A 14,145-nucleotide genomic window follows, 5' to 3' on the forward strand; every position below is an offset into this window, starting at 1 on the left:
ACTACTATTCAACATAGTTTTGGAAGTTTTGGCCACAGCAATCAGAGCAGAAAAAGAAGTCAAAGGAATCCAGCTAGGAAAAGAAGAAGTGAAACTCTTGCTGTTTGCAGATGACATGATCCTCTACATAGAAAATCCTAAAGACTCTACCAGAAAATTACTAGAGCTAATCAACGAATATAGTAAAGTTGCAGGATATAAAATTAACACACAGAAATCCCTTGCATTCCTATACACTAACAATGAGAAAACAGAAGAGAAATTAAGGAAACAATACAGTTCACCATTGCAACAAAAAGAATAAAATACTTAGGAGTATATCTACCTAAAGAAACAAAAGACCTATACATAGAAAACTATAAAACACTGATGAAAGAAATCAAAGAGGACACAAACAGATGGAGAAACATACCATGTTCAAGGATTAGAAGAATCAATATTGTCAAAATGGCTATACTACCCAAAGCAATCTATAGATTCAATGCAATCCCTATTAAGCTACCAATGGTATTTTTCACAGAACTAGAGCAAATAGTTTCACAATTTGTATGGAAATACAAAAAATCTCGAATAGCCAAAGTAATCTTGAGAAAGAAGAATGGAACTGGAGGACTCAACCTGCCTGACTTCAGACTCTACTACAAAGCCACAGTCATCAAGACAGTATGGTACTGGCACAAAGACAGAAATATATATCAATGGAACAGAATAGAAAACCCAGAGATAAATCCACGAACCTATGGACACCTTATCTTCGACAAAGGAGGCAAGGATATACAATGGAAAAAAGACAACCTCTTTAACAAGTGGTGCTGGGAAAACTGGTCAACCACCTGTAAAAGAATGAAACTAGAACACTTTCTAACACCATACACAAAAATAAACTCAAAATGGATTAAAGATCTAAATGTAAGACCAGAAACTATCAAACTCCTAGAGGAGAACATAGGCAAAAGACTCTCCGACATAAATCACAGCAGGATCCTCTATGATCCACCTCCCAGAATATTGGAAATAAAAGCAAAACTAAACAAATGGGACCTAATGAAACTTAAAAGCTTTTGCACAACAAAGGAAACTATAAGCAAGGTGAAAAGACAGCCCTCAGATTGGGAGAAAATAATAGCAAACGAAGCAACAGACAAAGGATTAATCTCAAAAATATACAAGCAACTCCTGCAGCTCAATTCCAGAAAAATAAATGACCTAATCAAAAAATGGGCCAAAGAACTAAACAGACATTTCTCCAAAGAAGACATACAGATGACTGACAAACACATGAAAAGATGCTCAACATCACTCATTATCAGAGAAATGCAAATCAAAACCACAATGAGGTACCATTACATGCCAGTCTGGATGGCTGCTATCCAAAAGTCTACAAGCAATAAATGCTGAAGAGGGTGTGGAGAAAGGGGAACCCTCTTACACTGTGGTGGGAATGCAAACTAGTACAGCCACTATGGAGAACAGTGTGGAGATTTCTTTAAAAACTGGAAATAGAACTGCCATATGACCCAGCAATACCACTTCTGGGCATACACACCAAGGAAACCAGATCTGAAAGAGACACTCGCACCCCAATGTTCATCGCAGCACTGTTTATAATAGCCAGGACATGGAAGCAACCTAGATGCCCACTAGCAGATGAATGGATAAGGAAGCTGTGGTACATATACACCATGGAATATTACTCAGCCGTTAAAAAGAATTCATTTGAATGAGTTCTAATGAGATTGGATGAAACTGGAGCAGAGTGAAATAAACCAGACAGATAAAGAACATTACAGCATACTTACACATATATATGGAATTTAGAAAGATGGTAATGATAACCCTATATGCAAAACAGAAAAAGAGACACAGATGTACAGAACAGACTTTTGGACTCTGTGGGAGAAGGCGTGGGTGGGATGTTTCGAGAGAACAGCATTGAAACATGTATATTATCTATAGTGAAACAGATCACCAGCCCAGGTCGGATGCATGAGACAAGTGCTCAGGCCTAGTGCACTGGGAAGACCCACAGGGATCGGGTAGAGAGGGAGGTGGGAGGGGGGATCGGGATAGGGAATACATGCAAATCCATGGCTGATTCATGTCAATGTATGACAAAACCCACTACAATACTGTAAAGTAATTAGTCTCCAACTAATAAAAATAAATGAAAATAAAATAAAATAAAACTGCAAGTAGATCTACAACTATCCTTATTAAAATGTCAATTAAAAGTAAATTTTAAAATAAAAAAAAAGAAAGAAAGCGTAGAGAAGATGGAAGATTTCAGCATCTCTAGGGCAGATCTGGGAACTCTGAAATCTGCAAGCAGGATACCCAAGCACATGGAGAGATGAGTTCAGTCCTCAAGCAAGAGAAATCAGCATGCATGGAACAAGAAAAGGTGGTCTCATTAAAAGACCACTCCAAGTATGAGGGCCCCACAGGTGAACCAGAAGGCTGAGCACCAAAGAACTGATGCTTCTGGATTGTGGTGCTGGAGATGACTCTTGAGAGTCCCATGGACAGCAAGGAGATCAAACCAGTCAATCCTAAAGGAGATCAACCCTGAATATTCATTGGAAGGACTGGGGCTGAAGCAGAAGCTCCAATACTTTGGCTACCTGATGCCAAGAGCCAACTCACTGGAAAAGATCTTGATGCTGGGAAAGATCGAGGACAGGAGGAGAAGGGGTTGACAGAGGATGAGATGGTTGGATGGCATCACTGAATCAATGGACACGAGTTTAAGCAAACTCCTGGAGATGGTGAAGGACAGGGAAGCTTGGCATGCTACAGTCCATGGGGTCAGAAAGAGTTGGACACAACTGAGTGACTGAACAACAACAGGTAAACAAAGCTGTACAGGGAGATTTGGAACAAAAAACTGGAAATATCCCCTAGTAAATGAACTCCTTTGCTAGCAAGTTCCTGCTCAAACATGGTGTCCTGCTCACTCTGGAGTCTATCTCCATCCTTTCTATCAGAGCTGCATTCTCACTGATGCTTGAGGGAGCAGAGAGGGGAGAGGAAATGCTAAGCAAAAGAAACTTAAACCTCCTGAAAGATCTGAAAGATGCTGCGCATGGAGACGTGGGTGAGAGCCTTGGAGAGACTTGGGAGAATTCTCAAGTGGTATGAGAGGCCTCTGACTGATGGACAAAGGAAGAGAGCACCACCAGGATGGTGGACGTGACCTTCATGATGCTCAGTGGCTTAGTCGCGGAGTTCTTGGTCTCAAGAGGTAGTTCCCTGGTGGTTTAATGATAAAGACTCTGCCTGCCAATCCAGGAGACACAGGTTCAACCCCTGATCCAGGAGGATTCCACATGCTGCAAGCAACGATTGCACTCCCGTGGCCTTGAGCCCATGCTCCCCAACAAGAGAAGCCACCGCCACAAGAAGCCCATGCGCTGCAACTACAGAAAAAGCCCACACAGCAACGAAAACTCAGCACAGCCAATAAATAATAAAGTAGTTCAGGGGGTCTCTCAAGAGAGAACGGCAAGAACCAGAATCTCTGCCCCAACCAGGACCCTCCTCTCCAAACCTTGCACTGCAAGAGTCACGCCAACAGAAAATGTGCTAGAAACAGTGCATCTAGATTCCCAGCTCCTACCATTCTGCCATTTTTGCTTTGTCTGCCATCTCTCTCTCTCTCTCTCTCTCTCTCTCTCTCTCACACACACACACACACACACACACACACACACACACACACACCTTCTTTTTGCTGAATCATCAGAAACTACATCATGACACTCCACTTCTAAATACTTTAAGTGTATCTTCTAAAAATAAAGACTGCCTCCTACATAACCACCCTAACCATCAACAGGCTCAGAAATCTGACCCAGCTTCAACCTGTGATCTGGTGTCTGGTCCACAGTCCAGCGTCCTCAGTGTCCCCAGGGTATCTGTCAGAGCTCTGCTTTTCTGTCAAGGAAGGAGCAGCATCCATTTATTCACCACATCCCCCAAGTCCCCTCTGATCTGGAACAGCCCCTACTCCTGTTACTGCTCCCACTGCATAGACGTGTGACAGTCCAAACCAAGGTTTTGCAAAACAGCCCTTGACTGTTCCCTCGTGGGGAGTGTCAAGCTGAGCATCTGGGGGCAGGATGACTCTTGCCACTGCTTCCCATCGTGGGACGCAGGACGTCAGCCTGCCCCAATGTCCATGAGATTGAGCATGACCCCTTGACTGAAGTGGTCTCTGCTCTCCAGGACCTTCTCACATAGTGATTAACAGGCACCCTGTGGGGCAACAGGGAAGAACCCTGTGCCCACACAGCCCTTCGCCCAGGGGTGTCAGCATTGAGGATGACTGCCCAAATCAGTGGCTACACCACGGGCTGCTACACGATGATTCTGACCCTGTCATTTCTTCTGCCTGGATGGCTTGGCTTTACAAAGAAGACAGGGGAATTCCCTGGAGGATCAGCAGTTAAGACTCCATGCTTCCAATGCAGGGTTCGAGGGTTCAATTCCTGGCCAGGGAGCTCCCACATGCCTCACAGCATGGCCAAAAATAAATGAAAACATATAGCATTAAAAATAAAAAGAGATGCAGACATTAAAGTTAAGTAAAACCCCTGGAACATATCCTTCTGAAGCACAAGTGAGTCCATCACCGAGAGGTTGACATGCAAAAGCCCGAGTCCCAGGCCTGCAGTCAAGGAGTCCCATCCCTTCTGAGTCCCAGACCCATCTATGGAGGAGGAGCAGGTGACTCTGTGCCCTGTCCAGCTTGGATTGCTGGTTTGAAGTAACAGCTGTCCCAGCTGCCCACATGGCAGATGAGAATCAGTAAGAACTGAATATTTCTCATCACTATGGGGCCAGGGAGAGGGACCTCAGAGGATCCCTTGTGTCCAGGCCCATGAAGGGACAAAGGACGCCCCCATCCAGGACCTATGGATGGTCAGTCATTGCCCCAGGGCAGACATCACTGGGGCCCAGGGTGGTCAACAGAGGATGAGTGCAGGGAGGAGCCCATCCACCCCTGACCCCCTCCTATCCCATTAATCTCATGTGCTGACTCCACACCCCAGGGAGGTTTAAAGGATGTCACGATTCCACTGCATCCTTTCAACCTCACACCCAAAAAACATAAATGTGTGAGGGTGATAACACAAAACTAAACTGGAATGACGTCAGCTGTGCAAGCAAGCGGGAACACCAGAACACTATCAAGGCAATTGCACTAATCTGCTTCTAATTGTGCGTGGAATTTGATAATTATCTTAAAGGCAGAGAATGGGAGAACAGCCAAGCATCTTATGAAATGACAAAGGAAGAGCTTAAATATCATGTTCAAGAGTACCAAGCTTTACTTAAACCATTAACTCAGAGCTCACAGAAATCCTCAGAAATCAGGACAGCCATCCTATCTTAGAAAGAAGCAGTCAGGCAGAGACCGCCAGGCTTGTGCCAAGTTCACCAGCTGGGCAGGATGGCCGACTGGGAGTAAAAAGCTGGGAGCCTGGCTCCAAGTCTGCATGTGAACCGCAGCTGGTGTCACCCCTGTGCCACCTCGTGCTACAGGAGCTAAGACAGCAAATACAGGGACCACACTTGATGAGCCCATGGGGTGATTCTTTCCGAGGTTAATGTTGACAACAAGACATCTTTGCATCACGTGATTGACCTTAGAACTGAAGACCCAACACCTGAAAAATAAGTGGTCATCATCACAAAATCATTCTGTTTTGACTTCGGAAAAATAACTGAACACTTGCATTCGCTGCTGGCAGAGTTCAGAGGTCCATGGTATTAATGTCAGTGGGTAGAGGGCTGTGAGTTGGGGGGTTCTTTGCCTGTGTGAGTCTCTCAGCCCACAACTTGCAGAGGATGTGAGAGCAGATCATGGTGCTCTGGGTCCTGAGGCTCTGGAGAGTCCTGCCTGGAGACCCCTGGGCAGCAAGAACAGGAGAGGGATGGGAGGGTTGGAGCCTTTAGGATCAGTGGTCCCCAATATTTTTGGCACCAGGGAACAGTTTTGTGGAAGACAATATTTTCCATGAACAAGGGGTGGAGTTGAGGGACGGTCTTGGAATAATTCAAGTGCATTACATTTATTGTGCACTTTATATAATTATACATCAGCTCCACCTCAGAGCATCAGGCAATAGATCCTGGAGGTTGGGATCTGCTTAGGATGGAAGATAGTCACACCTGGTGGTCAAGCTTTAAGCACGGGGTTCGACTCCCCACAGCAGGGCAGACTTAGCCTTGTCCCCATCCACTGCTGCCAGCACGGGTATAACAGTGCCCACCAAGGTTGTGCAAACCATAGGCACTGCCTGGCCTTATAAATAAAGATTTATTGACACTCAGTCACCCCTGTTTCTTTATGTATTGTCCAGGGCTGCCTTCACACAGCAGATGTGACAGAAACAGTATAGCAGGTAAAGCCAAGAGTATTAACCATCTGGTCCTTTACGCAAAACTTTGCCAACACCCAGAAAGAGTGTGGTTCTGGCCACTGTGAATCAAAGTACCCACTGCTATCTGTAACCGTCAGTCCTGCCTTTGTCCCCTTTCCCAAGGATGAGGGGCGTGGCAGACGTGGTATAAACACCATCCTCCCCAAACCCTTACTCCAACCCACAGAAGGATTTGGCCATCCCCAGAAATACACATTTTTATGGATTTCACTGAAAAGTCTGTTTCAGTCTGAACTTCCAGCAGTGACAGAGGTAAATACATAAATTGGGGCTAAGGCTGGGTCCACTATTCATTCATAATCTTGAGTTTGCAGAAATTTCCCCCAAGTAGTCTAGAGGGCATATTTCCAAGGTAAGCGGGTTGCTTCCTTTGTGACTTTTCTGAAGAATTCTGGAAAACACACCCAGGGTGCCAGGTTATAAGTGAACCTGACAACGTGCAGGATCTCCCCGGCAATCACACCCAGAACAGGGCTTCCCTCCAAGTCGGCTAAACTACGACTGCATGCTTCCCCCAGGCCCAGCGCAGGGTTTTGTACCAAGAGCTGGTCCCTGGTATCAGGTGGGAGAAGAGGCTTCCTCTGAGAGAGCATACGATAACAGGACTATTTGCATCATTAGAAAGTATATTTATCATTTCTCGTTCATCTGTAAGCGGTTAAAAATAGCTGCCTGCTTTCCATTACACAGGACTCCAAATACCGAGCGGCGGCACCAGCGTCCGAAACCCGCCCCCGCAGCGCCTTCCCATCAGCAGAGATAGTGAGCTTGCAGGAACACCCTTTCTCATACTATCAGCTTTCCCAGGCTTGGTCCTGGCACGGGAGGGAAGCGGGGCCTCATCGGGGCCAGGGGTGGAGGCGCTGTGCGGCTCCCTCTGAGATGCACAGCTCTGTCTCCAAGCACCTTTTCAGAGCCTCCACTCTGGGCCGGGCGCTGTGCCAGACTCCCGGGAAGAGAGATGGACCAGAGCCTGCCTGCTGCCCTCTGCAGGGCCCCTGCCTAGGGCGGGTCTGCGGCCAAGAGAAACGGCTTTGCCTTCCAAACACTAACTGTAGACGTGGGCCCCTGGGGCTCTTGGTCTTATATCTCATTGGCAATTTCTCTGCCCCGGCCCTGGGCTCTGCCTCCCTGTCCCCTCCAAGGGACCCCTTGAAAAGGAGGAACAGGTCCCATGCCTAATCTTTCCTGGGGGAACCAGCCGCTCCCTGTGGTCTGAGTACAGCTGATCCACCCAAAAATCCAAGAAGGTCATGTGAACAGACCTGGCCAATGAGAGAGCAGGATCCTCTCCCACCTTGACGGGGGGGGGGGGGGGTGTTGGGTGGGGCCCAGGATGGGCACGTGACCCAAGCTGGCCAATCACAGTCTTCCCTAGATTTTGAATGAAACTGACTTTTCACTCATGAAAGACAATTACTTTCCTGCTTGAGATCTCAGGACCCAAACCCATGTGGGTCTGAATCTACAGGAGCCAGCAATGCCTCTACGAAGGGGCTTGCCAGGAAATGAGCTGACATGGAGGAGAGACAGGTCAAAGCAGTATCTTCTGGGTCCCTGGATCCAGCCATGCCTGAAGCTGACTGCTCCTGTCCTGCCTAGTCCCATGAGCCCTCAGTCCCCTTCTGCCTGAGCTGATCTATCCAATGCAGTCTTGACTGATGTAGGTATATGCTGCTCGTTTCCCATTCTACAGAAGTGGAAACTGAGGCTCAGAGGGGCCAACTGACTTGTCCAAGGTCACACAGTTGCAGGTGGCATGGTCACTCAGCCGGTGCCCCTGACCACTGCACTATCACCCCATGCCCCAGGGCTTGCTGAACCCCCGGGTAGGCATCCCTGCATCTTCTTCTTTGGCTCTAACAGTGAAGCACCAGGCACTGGCAACACAAGTTCCCTGAGACAAGACTGCATGAGCCTCTGGTGGCAGGGAGGTGGGGGTGTCACAGTGGTCTGCTGCCCAGCAAACAGGCACCCCCTTCCCACTCCATGCTCTGTGGCCCCCAGAAACTCACTTGGTGTTGGCCGGCTGGATGTTGCTCAAGTAATAGTGCACCGAATGGTAGAGAAGCCCCACGATGGTGGTCCAGGCTAGGGAAAGAGCAGACGACCAGACAGCTCTCAGCATCCCCAGTGATAAACCAGAGAAACACAAAACCCCCACCAAAAGTGTTTGCCCAGCGACACACAGTGTAGACCTCACACCCAGGAACCCAGCAGCTCCTCAAGGGCAAGGAGGGGGACATTCAAGGGCAGAACTGACCATGAGGACAGAGTTTGAGTACAGATTCCGCTCCACCCTTCAACTGTGAATGCAACCATGGCAACCACTCCCTGCTCCTCCCCTGAGCCAGTTCTGGACACATAGATGCTACAGCTCTTGGCAGAGGGTGAGTGGGTGGGCGGGCAGACGTTCCAGGAACACCACGTGCCTCGGAAGGTAGAGCCGGGTTGAGCTGTGGATGGCAGTGCCAGGCAACAGTGCTGCAGCCATGAGTGAATCTCACTGGCTATCTGTGTTTACAGTATTTACAGCAATCTCAGCACCCCAGTGAGGCAGCGGATACAGGATTTACAAGTCACCCAGACACCTGCCACTCCTTCTGCTGGGTTCCACCTCTCTGTGCTATTCCAACTTGGAAACAGGAATCATCCATTCTGTTACCTCCCTCCGCTAACTTAATAGGAGGTTGGGAGGAGCAAGTCCCACAATGCTTCCTGAGTTCTTCAGAATATCTGTTGAGTGTGTTGAAATTTCAGGAATGTATATAACAATTCACATCACATTTATTATGGGCCAGGCACTGGTGTAAGAGCAGTCTCTTCTAGTTCTCATCACAAAATATTGGGGCAGATACTAAGACTGTCCCCTAAGTCACAGATGAGGAAATGGAGGCCAGGCAGGTTCAGTAACTTGCCCATTGAGTGGCTGAACCAGGATTCGAGCCCAGGAATTTCAGCCACGGAGTCAGTGCTTATGACCAGTTAGTTCTACTGCCAAGTGTGAGAAGCTTCCATGTGGGCAGATCACATGAGGCTGTGATCTTGCTGATTCTGAAAAATTGGGGATTTCTAACAGCCATGCAGCCACATGAGATAAAACCCCATGTGCAGTGGTATGCATTAGGTCAACCTTGGCATTGCCCCTGGATCTCTCCCTTCTGTAGTTCACTCTGAGTGTGGGAGGACAGTCCCCTGAGAGGACACCCCAACATCCCTGAGCACCCTTCACAAAGCAAACTAGAGGGTGCAGGGAGCAAAGGTCAGCTCCCAAGGGCTGGGGAGTGAGGGCCCCGAGCTGGAGACGGGACCACTGTCCTCCCCCACCCAGACTGGTCTTCAGTCTTGAAGGCAGAATGGGAAGAGCATGGCCTCTGGCCAGATTGTCGGGTGCCGAGAATCCACAACTCCCTTGACTGCCCAAGGTCCCTGGGACAGTGACACAGCTGCAGGGGCACAGTCATCTTTCAAGGGGCAGGGGGACAGTCAGGACAGCAAAAATGGCCAGAGCCACCCGGACCCCCTAGAGAGTAATTGAGATCACTCGGCTGCTGTCCCATCACTATCCTTGACTTCAACCTGCCCAGGAGGAGAATCCCGGGCTCCTGAGCAGACAAAATCTCTCACCCAGCCACCCAGCCTGAGGCCACCCCAGCAGGGAGGGGAGGTGGCCACATCAGTTCATGGTCCGCTAAGAATCCTCCAGTGAGCAAGTGTAGAATGCAGATTGCCAGCCTGCCTCCCCATTCCCAGTGCACAAGGCTGGATTGTGGTCAGCATTATGAAGATATCTTAGGAGCATCAAAGACGCACCGTGTTCCCATCATGGAAACCTGGACCCATCGGCCCAGGGAGGAGGGCTGGGGCAGCCCCTCTGCCCGGTCACAGCTCACAGGCTGAGTCCCTCTGCAAGGGTCCCAAGCTGCACTCACCTTGGCTGTGGAAAGCCTCGTGGGGGATCTCGATGTAGTTCTGCCCCTGGGCTGGGAAACGGTAGTGGGAGGAATTCATGGTCTTGGGGAGCACTTTGGCCACTGAAAAGTCTAAAACGAGCCAGAGAGAGGAAGCTGCAGTCAGTCAACTCCAGGGCAGGAAACTTGACTGTAAAACCCCATCTGCCTTTGCTTTTTTTTGACAGAATGAGCTCTCCTGGGGAGAGTAATTACCTTTAGGAAACAAGAACCTAAAAAATGAGTGTCCAGAGCAGTCATTGTGACCATGTGGCGGACCTGTCTGACTGCCACCCGCTGCGTGGGGGGGTGGGTGGGGCTCCTGGCCTGAGGTGACCCCTCTGCCCTCAGGGCAGCCCCTCAGCTTAAGATGCCTCAGCACTGGCTGCATCCAATCTGGCAGGGAGACCCCCATGCTGAGGGGCTCCTCCTCCACACCAGGGACCCCACAAGACACAAGAAAATGAAATGCCCAACACTTATCTTCTAAGTGAGGCAAAGCATCATCGCATGAAGGGACCTGCCTTGGCCAACAAACTCCCAGTAAAACCAACCCAAGTGAGTGAATGAAGCTTCCTTTCCAGAAGTGTGGCTCTAATGATGAAGTATTAGGGTACCAGGCTTCCCAGGTGGCACTAGTGGTAAAGAACCCTCCTGCCAACACAGGAGATGCAGGTCAGATCCCTGGGTCAGGAAGATTCCCTGGAGGAGTAAATGGCAACCCATTCCAATATTCTTGCCTGGCAACTCCCATGGACAGTGGAGCCTGGAGGGCTATAGTCCATGGGGTCGCAAAGAGTCGGACATGATTGAGCAACTTAGCACACACACATGTTCCCTAGACACAGACTCTGAAAATATCAAGAACCATGATGTCCACTTGTAGGAGACCATGTGACCAATATCTTAGAGAAACCTGTAGCTGACCCTAGGAAACCTGGGACCCACAGACACTCCAGGGGCTTCTGCTGCTCATCTCCTGTCCTGCACTGAGACAGTTGTCACCCGAGATGAATCTGGCCCCTAAGTCAGTCTCAAAGGCTCCCGTGGTCCTGTGTGAACATCCCAGCTGAGCATGGGTGTTCCAACCTAACTCTGTCTTCCTCCAAAATGTCACTGCACATCAGGCAACATAGTGTAGGACAATGAAGAGGTGCATCTCCACTGATGGCATGTGAGGTTTGTGTGTACCTCTGCGCACACAAGAAAATGCAGGAGTGCAACAAGCAGGTGGCATTGCCTGCACCCCCGCTTCCACCCGCCCCCGCCTGCCGCACAGTCATCCTCACCCACACCCACACTGCCAAGCTACCTGCCATGGACGAGGAACCCACGATGGCGACCTGGGGCTTGCTGGCCTGCAGGTTGTAAGTTATGTGGCTCATGACGGTGTCAATGGTGTCTATCAAGCCCGGCACCACAGCGCTGTCCTGAAACGACACCACGACAGGAAGGAGACGTGAAGATGGAGCTCACTCAGCACATGCATGAGTCGGAGGCATCAAACAGACAAACGCACAAGATCAAGCTTCAAGTTCACTGTCAACATTCCTGCAAAGGAGGACACCCAGCATCGGCTGAGTGATGTTTCTGGCCAGGCTCTGTCTTCACGATGACCAGATGAGAGGAGAAACAGTTACACTGCTGACCCATTTCACAGGCGTGGACGTGACCACGGAGGTCACCCAGCCTAGCGGAGCTAATACAACATGGATACTGGCTGAGGTTGACCCCAGTCACCAGAGCATCAGCTCCAAGGCTTCCACACTCAGACACAGAGTGACCAGACCTGATCCTGGGTCCACTCTGAACTCACTAGGAACCTTGGCATCTCTCTGATCTGCACCCCCCACTCCATCCTCTTCTGCTTCATGAGGAGGGGGCTCATTGCTCCCAACACCCTCCAGGATGAAGATAGCAGTTCTGTCCTAATCTCCACGAAGGGGAGGGTACTTTGGAGGTGCCAACACCCCAAGTCACCCCTGGCCTCCCTGACAAGCCTGGTGTGTCTCTTCCTTTTTCCAAGGGCCTCTCCACTCTCAGTCCCCAAGGCAGAGACTATCCTATTGGGTGCTGCCCCCAAGGAGGCAGGGAGTCCCTCCAGGACACCCTGTATCTCTGCAGGCAGCTCAGACTGGGCTGATTGCCCCTCATCCTCAGACACACGTCTAGCAGGGAGGGGTCATCTCAGTTCCCCTGAGGGTGTGGTGTGTGAATCTCTGCCATCACACCCCTTCTCTCCTTCCCGCCCTTCTGAAAAAAGCATCCATCTGTTGCTAAGTGTCCCAGGCGTTCTCTCACAAACATATGCTGCATGAGAGTCTAATGAGCTGGAAATAGAATATGGAGGCCAATTTTAGACATTTTCTTTCAGGCCCATGGCCTGACTTCAATCAGCCAAGCACAGTTAAGCACATGAAAATCTGTGTTTCTGGCATGCAGTTCTGTTGGGTAGTGGCTGATTCATACCTTCCCTTTAACGCACAGTAGAGCCTGCCTGAGTCTGAATAGTTTCATGATTATTCATATTTTGTGGCAGAGTATTCAGAAAAAGTTCATGTAAAATGATGCTGAAAGTATATTTGCTCAGGTCCTCCTTGACCATCTTCTGGGGGCTTGCTGGGTGGCAAGCCATCCCCCCCTGGAAATCATCAACTTTGGAGGACTGTGTCTTTTAAAACAGAATTTGTTTCTAGGGAATATTATATTGATCTTAAGTTCATGACTGTTTTTCTCTTCCTTTGCCACTGTGAAGTCCCATCCCATTCTATTTGAAACTGTTCAAATAAAAAGTTCAGGTGTAAATCTTGGAGCAATCTCACTCATAATGAGAAGGAGAGGTCATTCTGCCACAAACTGGCAGATATGTTTTAAACATTATAGGAGTTCAGGAGAAGGAGTACTTTAAATAATGGTGTGCTTGCAGCCCTTCCAGGCAAGATAGTCAAGACTTCTCCTCCTACCCGCTTCTCCACCCCTGCTGGGCAACTGAGGAAGTCACATGTTGAAACAGTAGCCTCAGAAAATGGGCAGAGTCAGGAATCAGGTCATTGGGCAGAGAAGATGCTTCCCAGACTCACATCATATTTGGCATGGGTGAGAACTAAATGTCCACTGCATGGAGCCACTGGGATGTATGGTCTATTTGTTACTGCAACATAACCTAACCTAGCCTGACTGATACAGCATTGCTGAAAAATACTTAATATCATTAGGAAAGATTCTAATTAAAGAGAAACTGGTAAATTCAGATAGCATATTTATAGAATATATATGCATATAAGAATTATATATAATTATATATAATTTCCTGGCAGTCCAGTAGTTAAGACTCTGTGCTCTCACTACCGAGGGTGCAGGTTCAATCTCTGGTCAGGGAACTAAAATCCCACAAACCACATGCTGTGGCCAAAAAAGAGAGAAAGAGAGAGAGAAATTTCTATTATATGCATATAAGAGAACTGAAAACTAGACTGTAAGAAATACACATATATATAGGACTTCCCTGGTGTCTCAGACGGTAAAAGCGTCTGCCTACAATGCAGGAGACCCGGGTTCGATCCCTGGGTCGGGAAGATCCCCTGGAGAAGGAAATGGCAACCCACTCCAGTATTCTTGCCTGGAAAATCCCATGGATGGAGAGCCTTGTAGGCTACAGTCCATGGGGTCACAAAGAGTCCAACACAACTGAGCGACTTCACTTTCACTTTCACATATATATAAGAATATGAACAATCATTATCACTCAG

At 48.7% G+C, this 14,145-nt stretch overlaps 1 protein-coding gene across 2 annotated transcripts in view; it reads right to left on the reverse strand.

Annotated features, from left to right (window-relative positions):
• ADGRD1 (adhesion G protein-coupled receptor D1) overlaps positions 1-14,145 on the reverse strand; it is a 182,326-nt gene that overhangs the window by 128,656 nt on the left and 39,525 nt on the right. For both annotated transcript variants that reach the window (XM_070475041.1, XM_070475042.1), the window contains 3 exons: positions 11,709-11,826; positions 10,379-10,489; positions 8,462-8,537 (listed from right to left, as the gene is read on the reverse strand). In XM_070475041.1, the coding sequence (XP_070331142.1) occupies positions 8,462-8,537; positions 10,379-10,489; positions 11,709-11,826 (305 nt within the window). The remainder of the gene's footprint in view (positions 1-8,461; positions 8,538-10,378; positions 10,490-11,708; positions 11,827-14,145) is intronic.

This window comes from Odocoileus virginianus, chromosome 12 (assembly GCF_023699985.2).
Source record: "Odocoileus virginianus isolate 20LAN1187 ecotype Illinois chromosome 12, Ovbor_1.2, whole genome shotgun sequence".
Taxonomy (NCBI): Eukaryota; Metazoa; Chordata; class Mammalia; order Artiodactyla; family Cervidae; genus Odocoileus; species Odocoileus virginianus.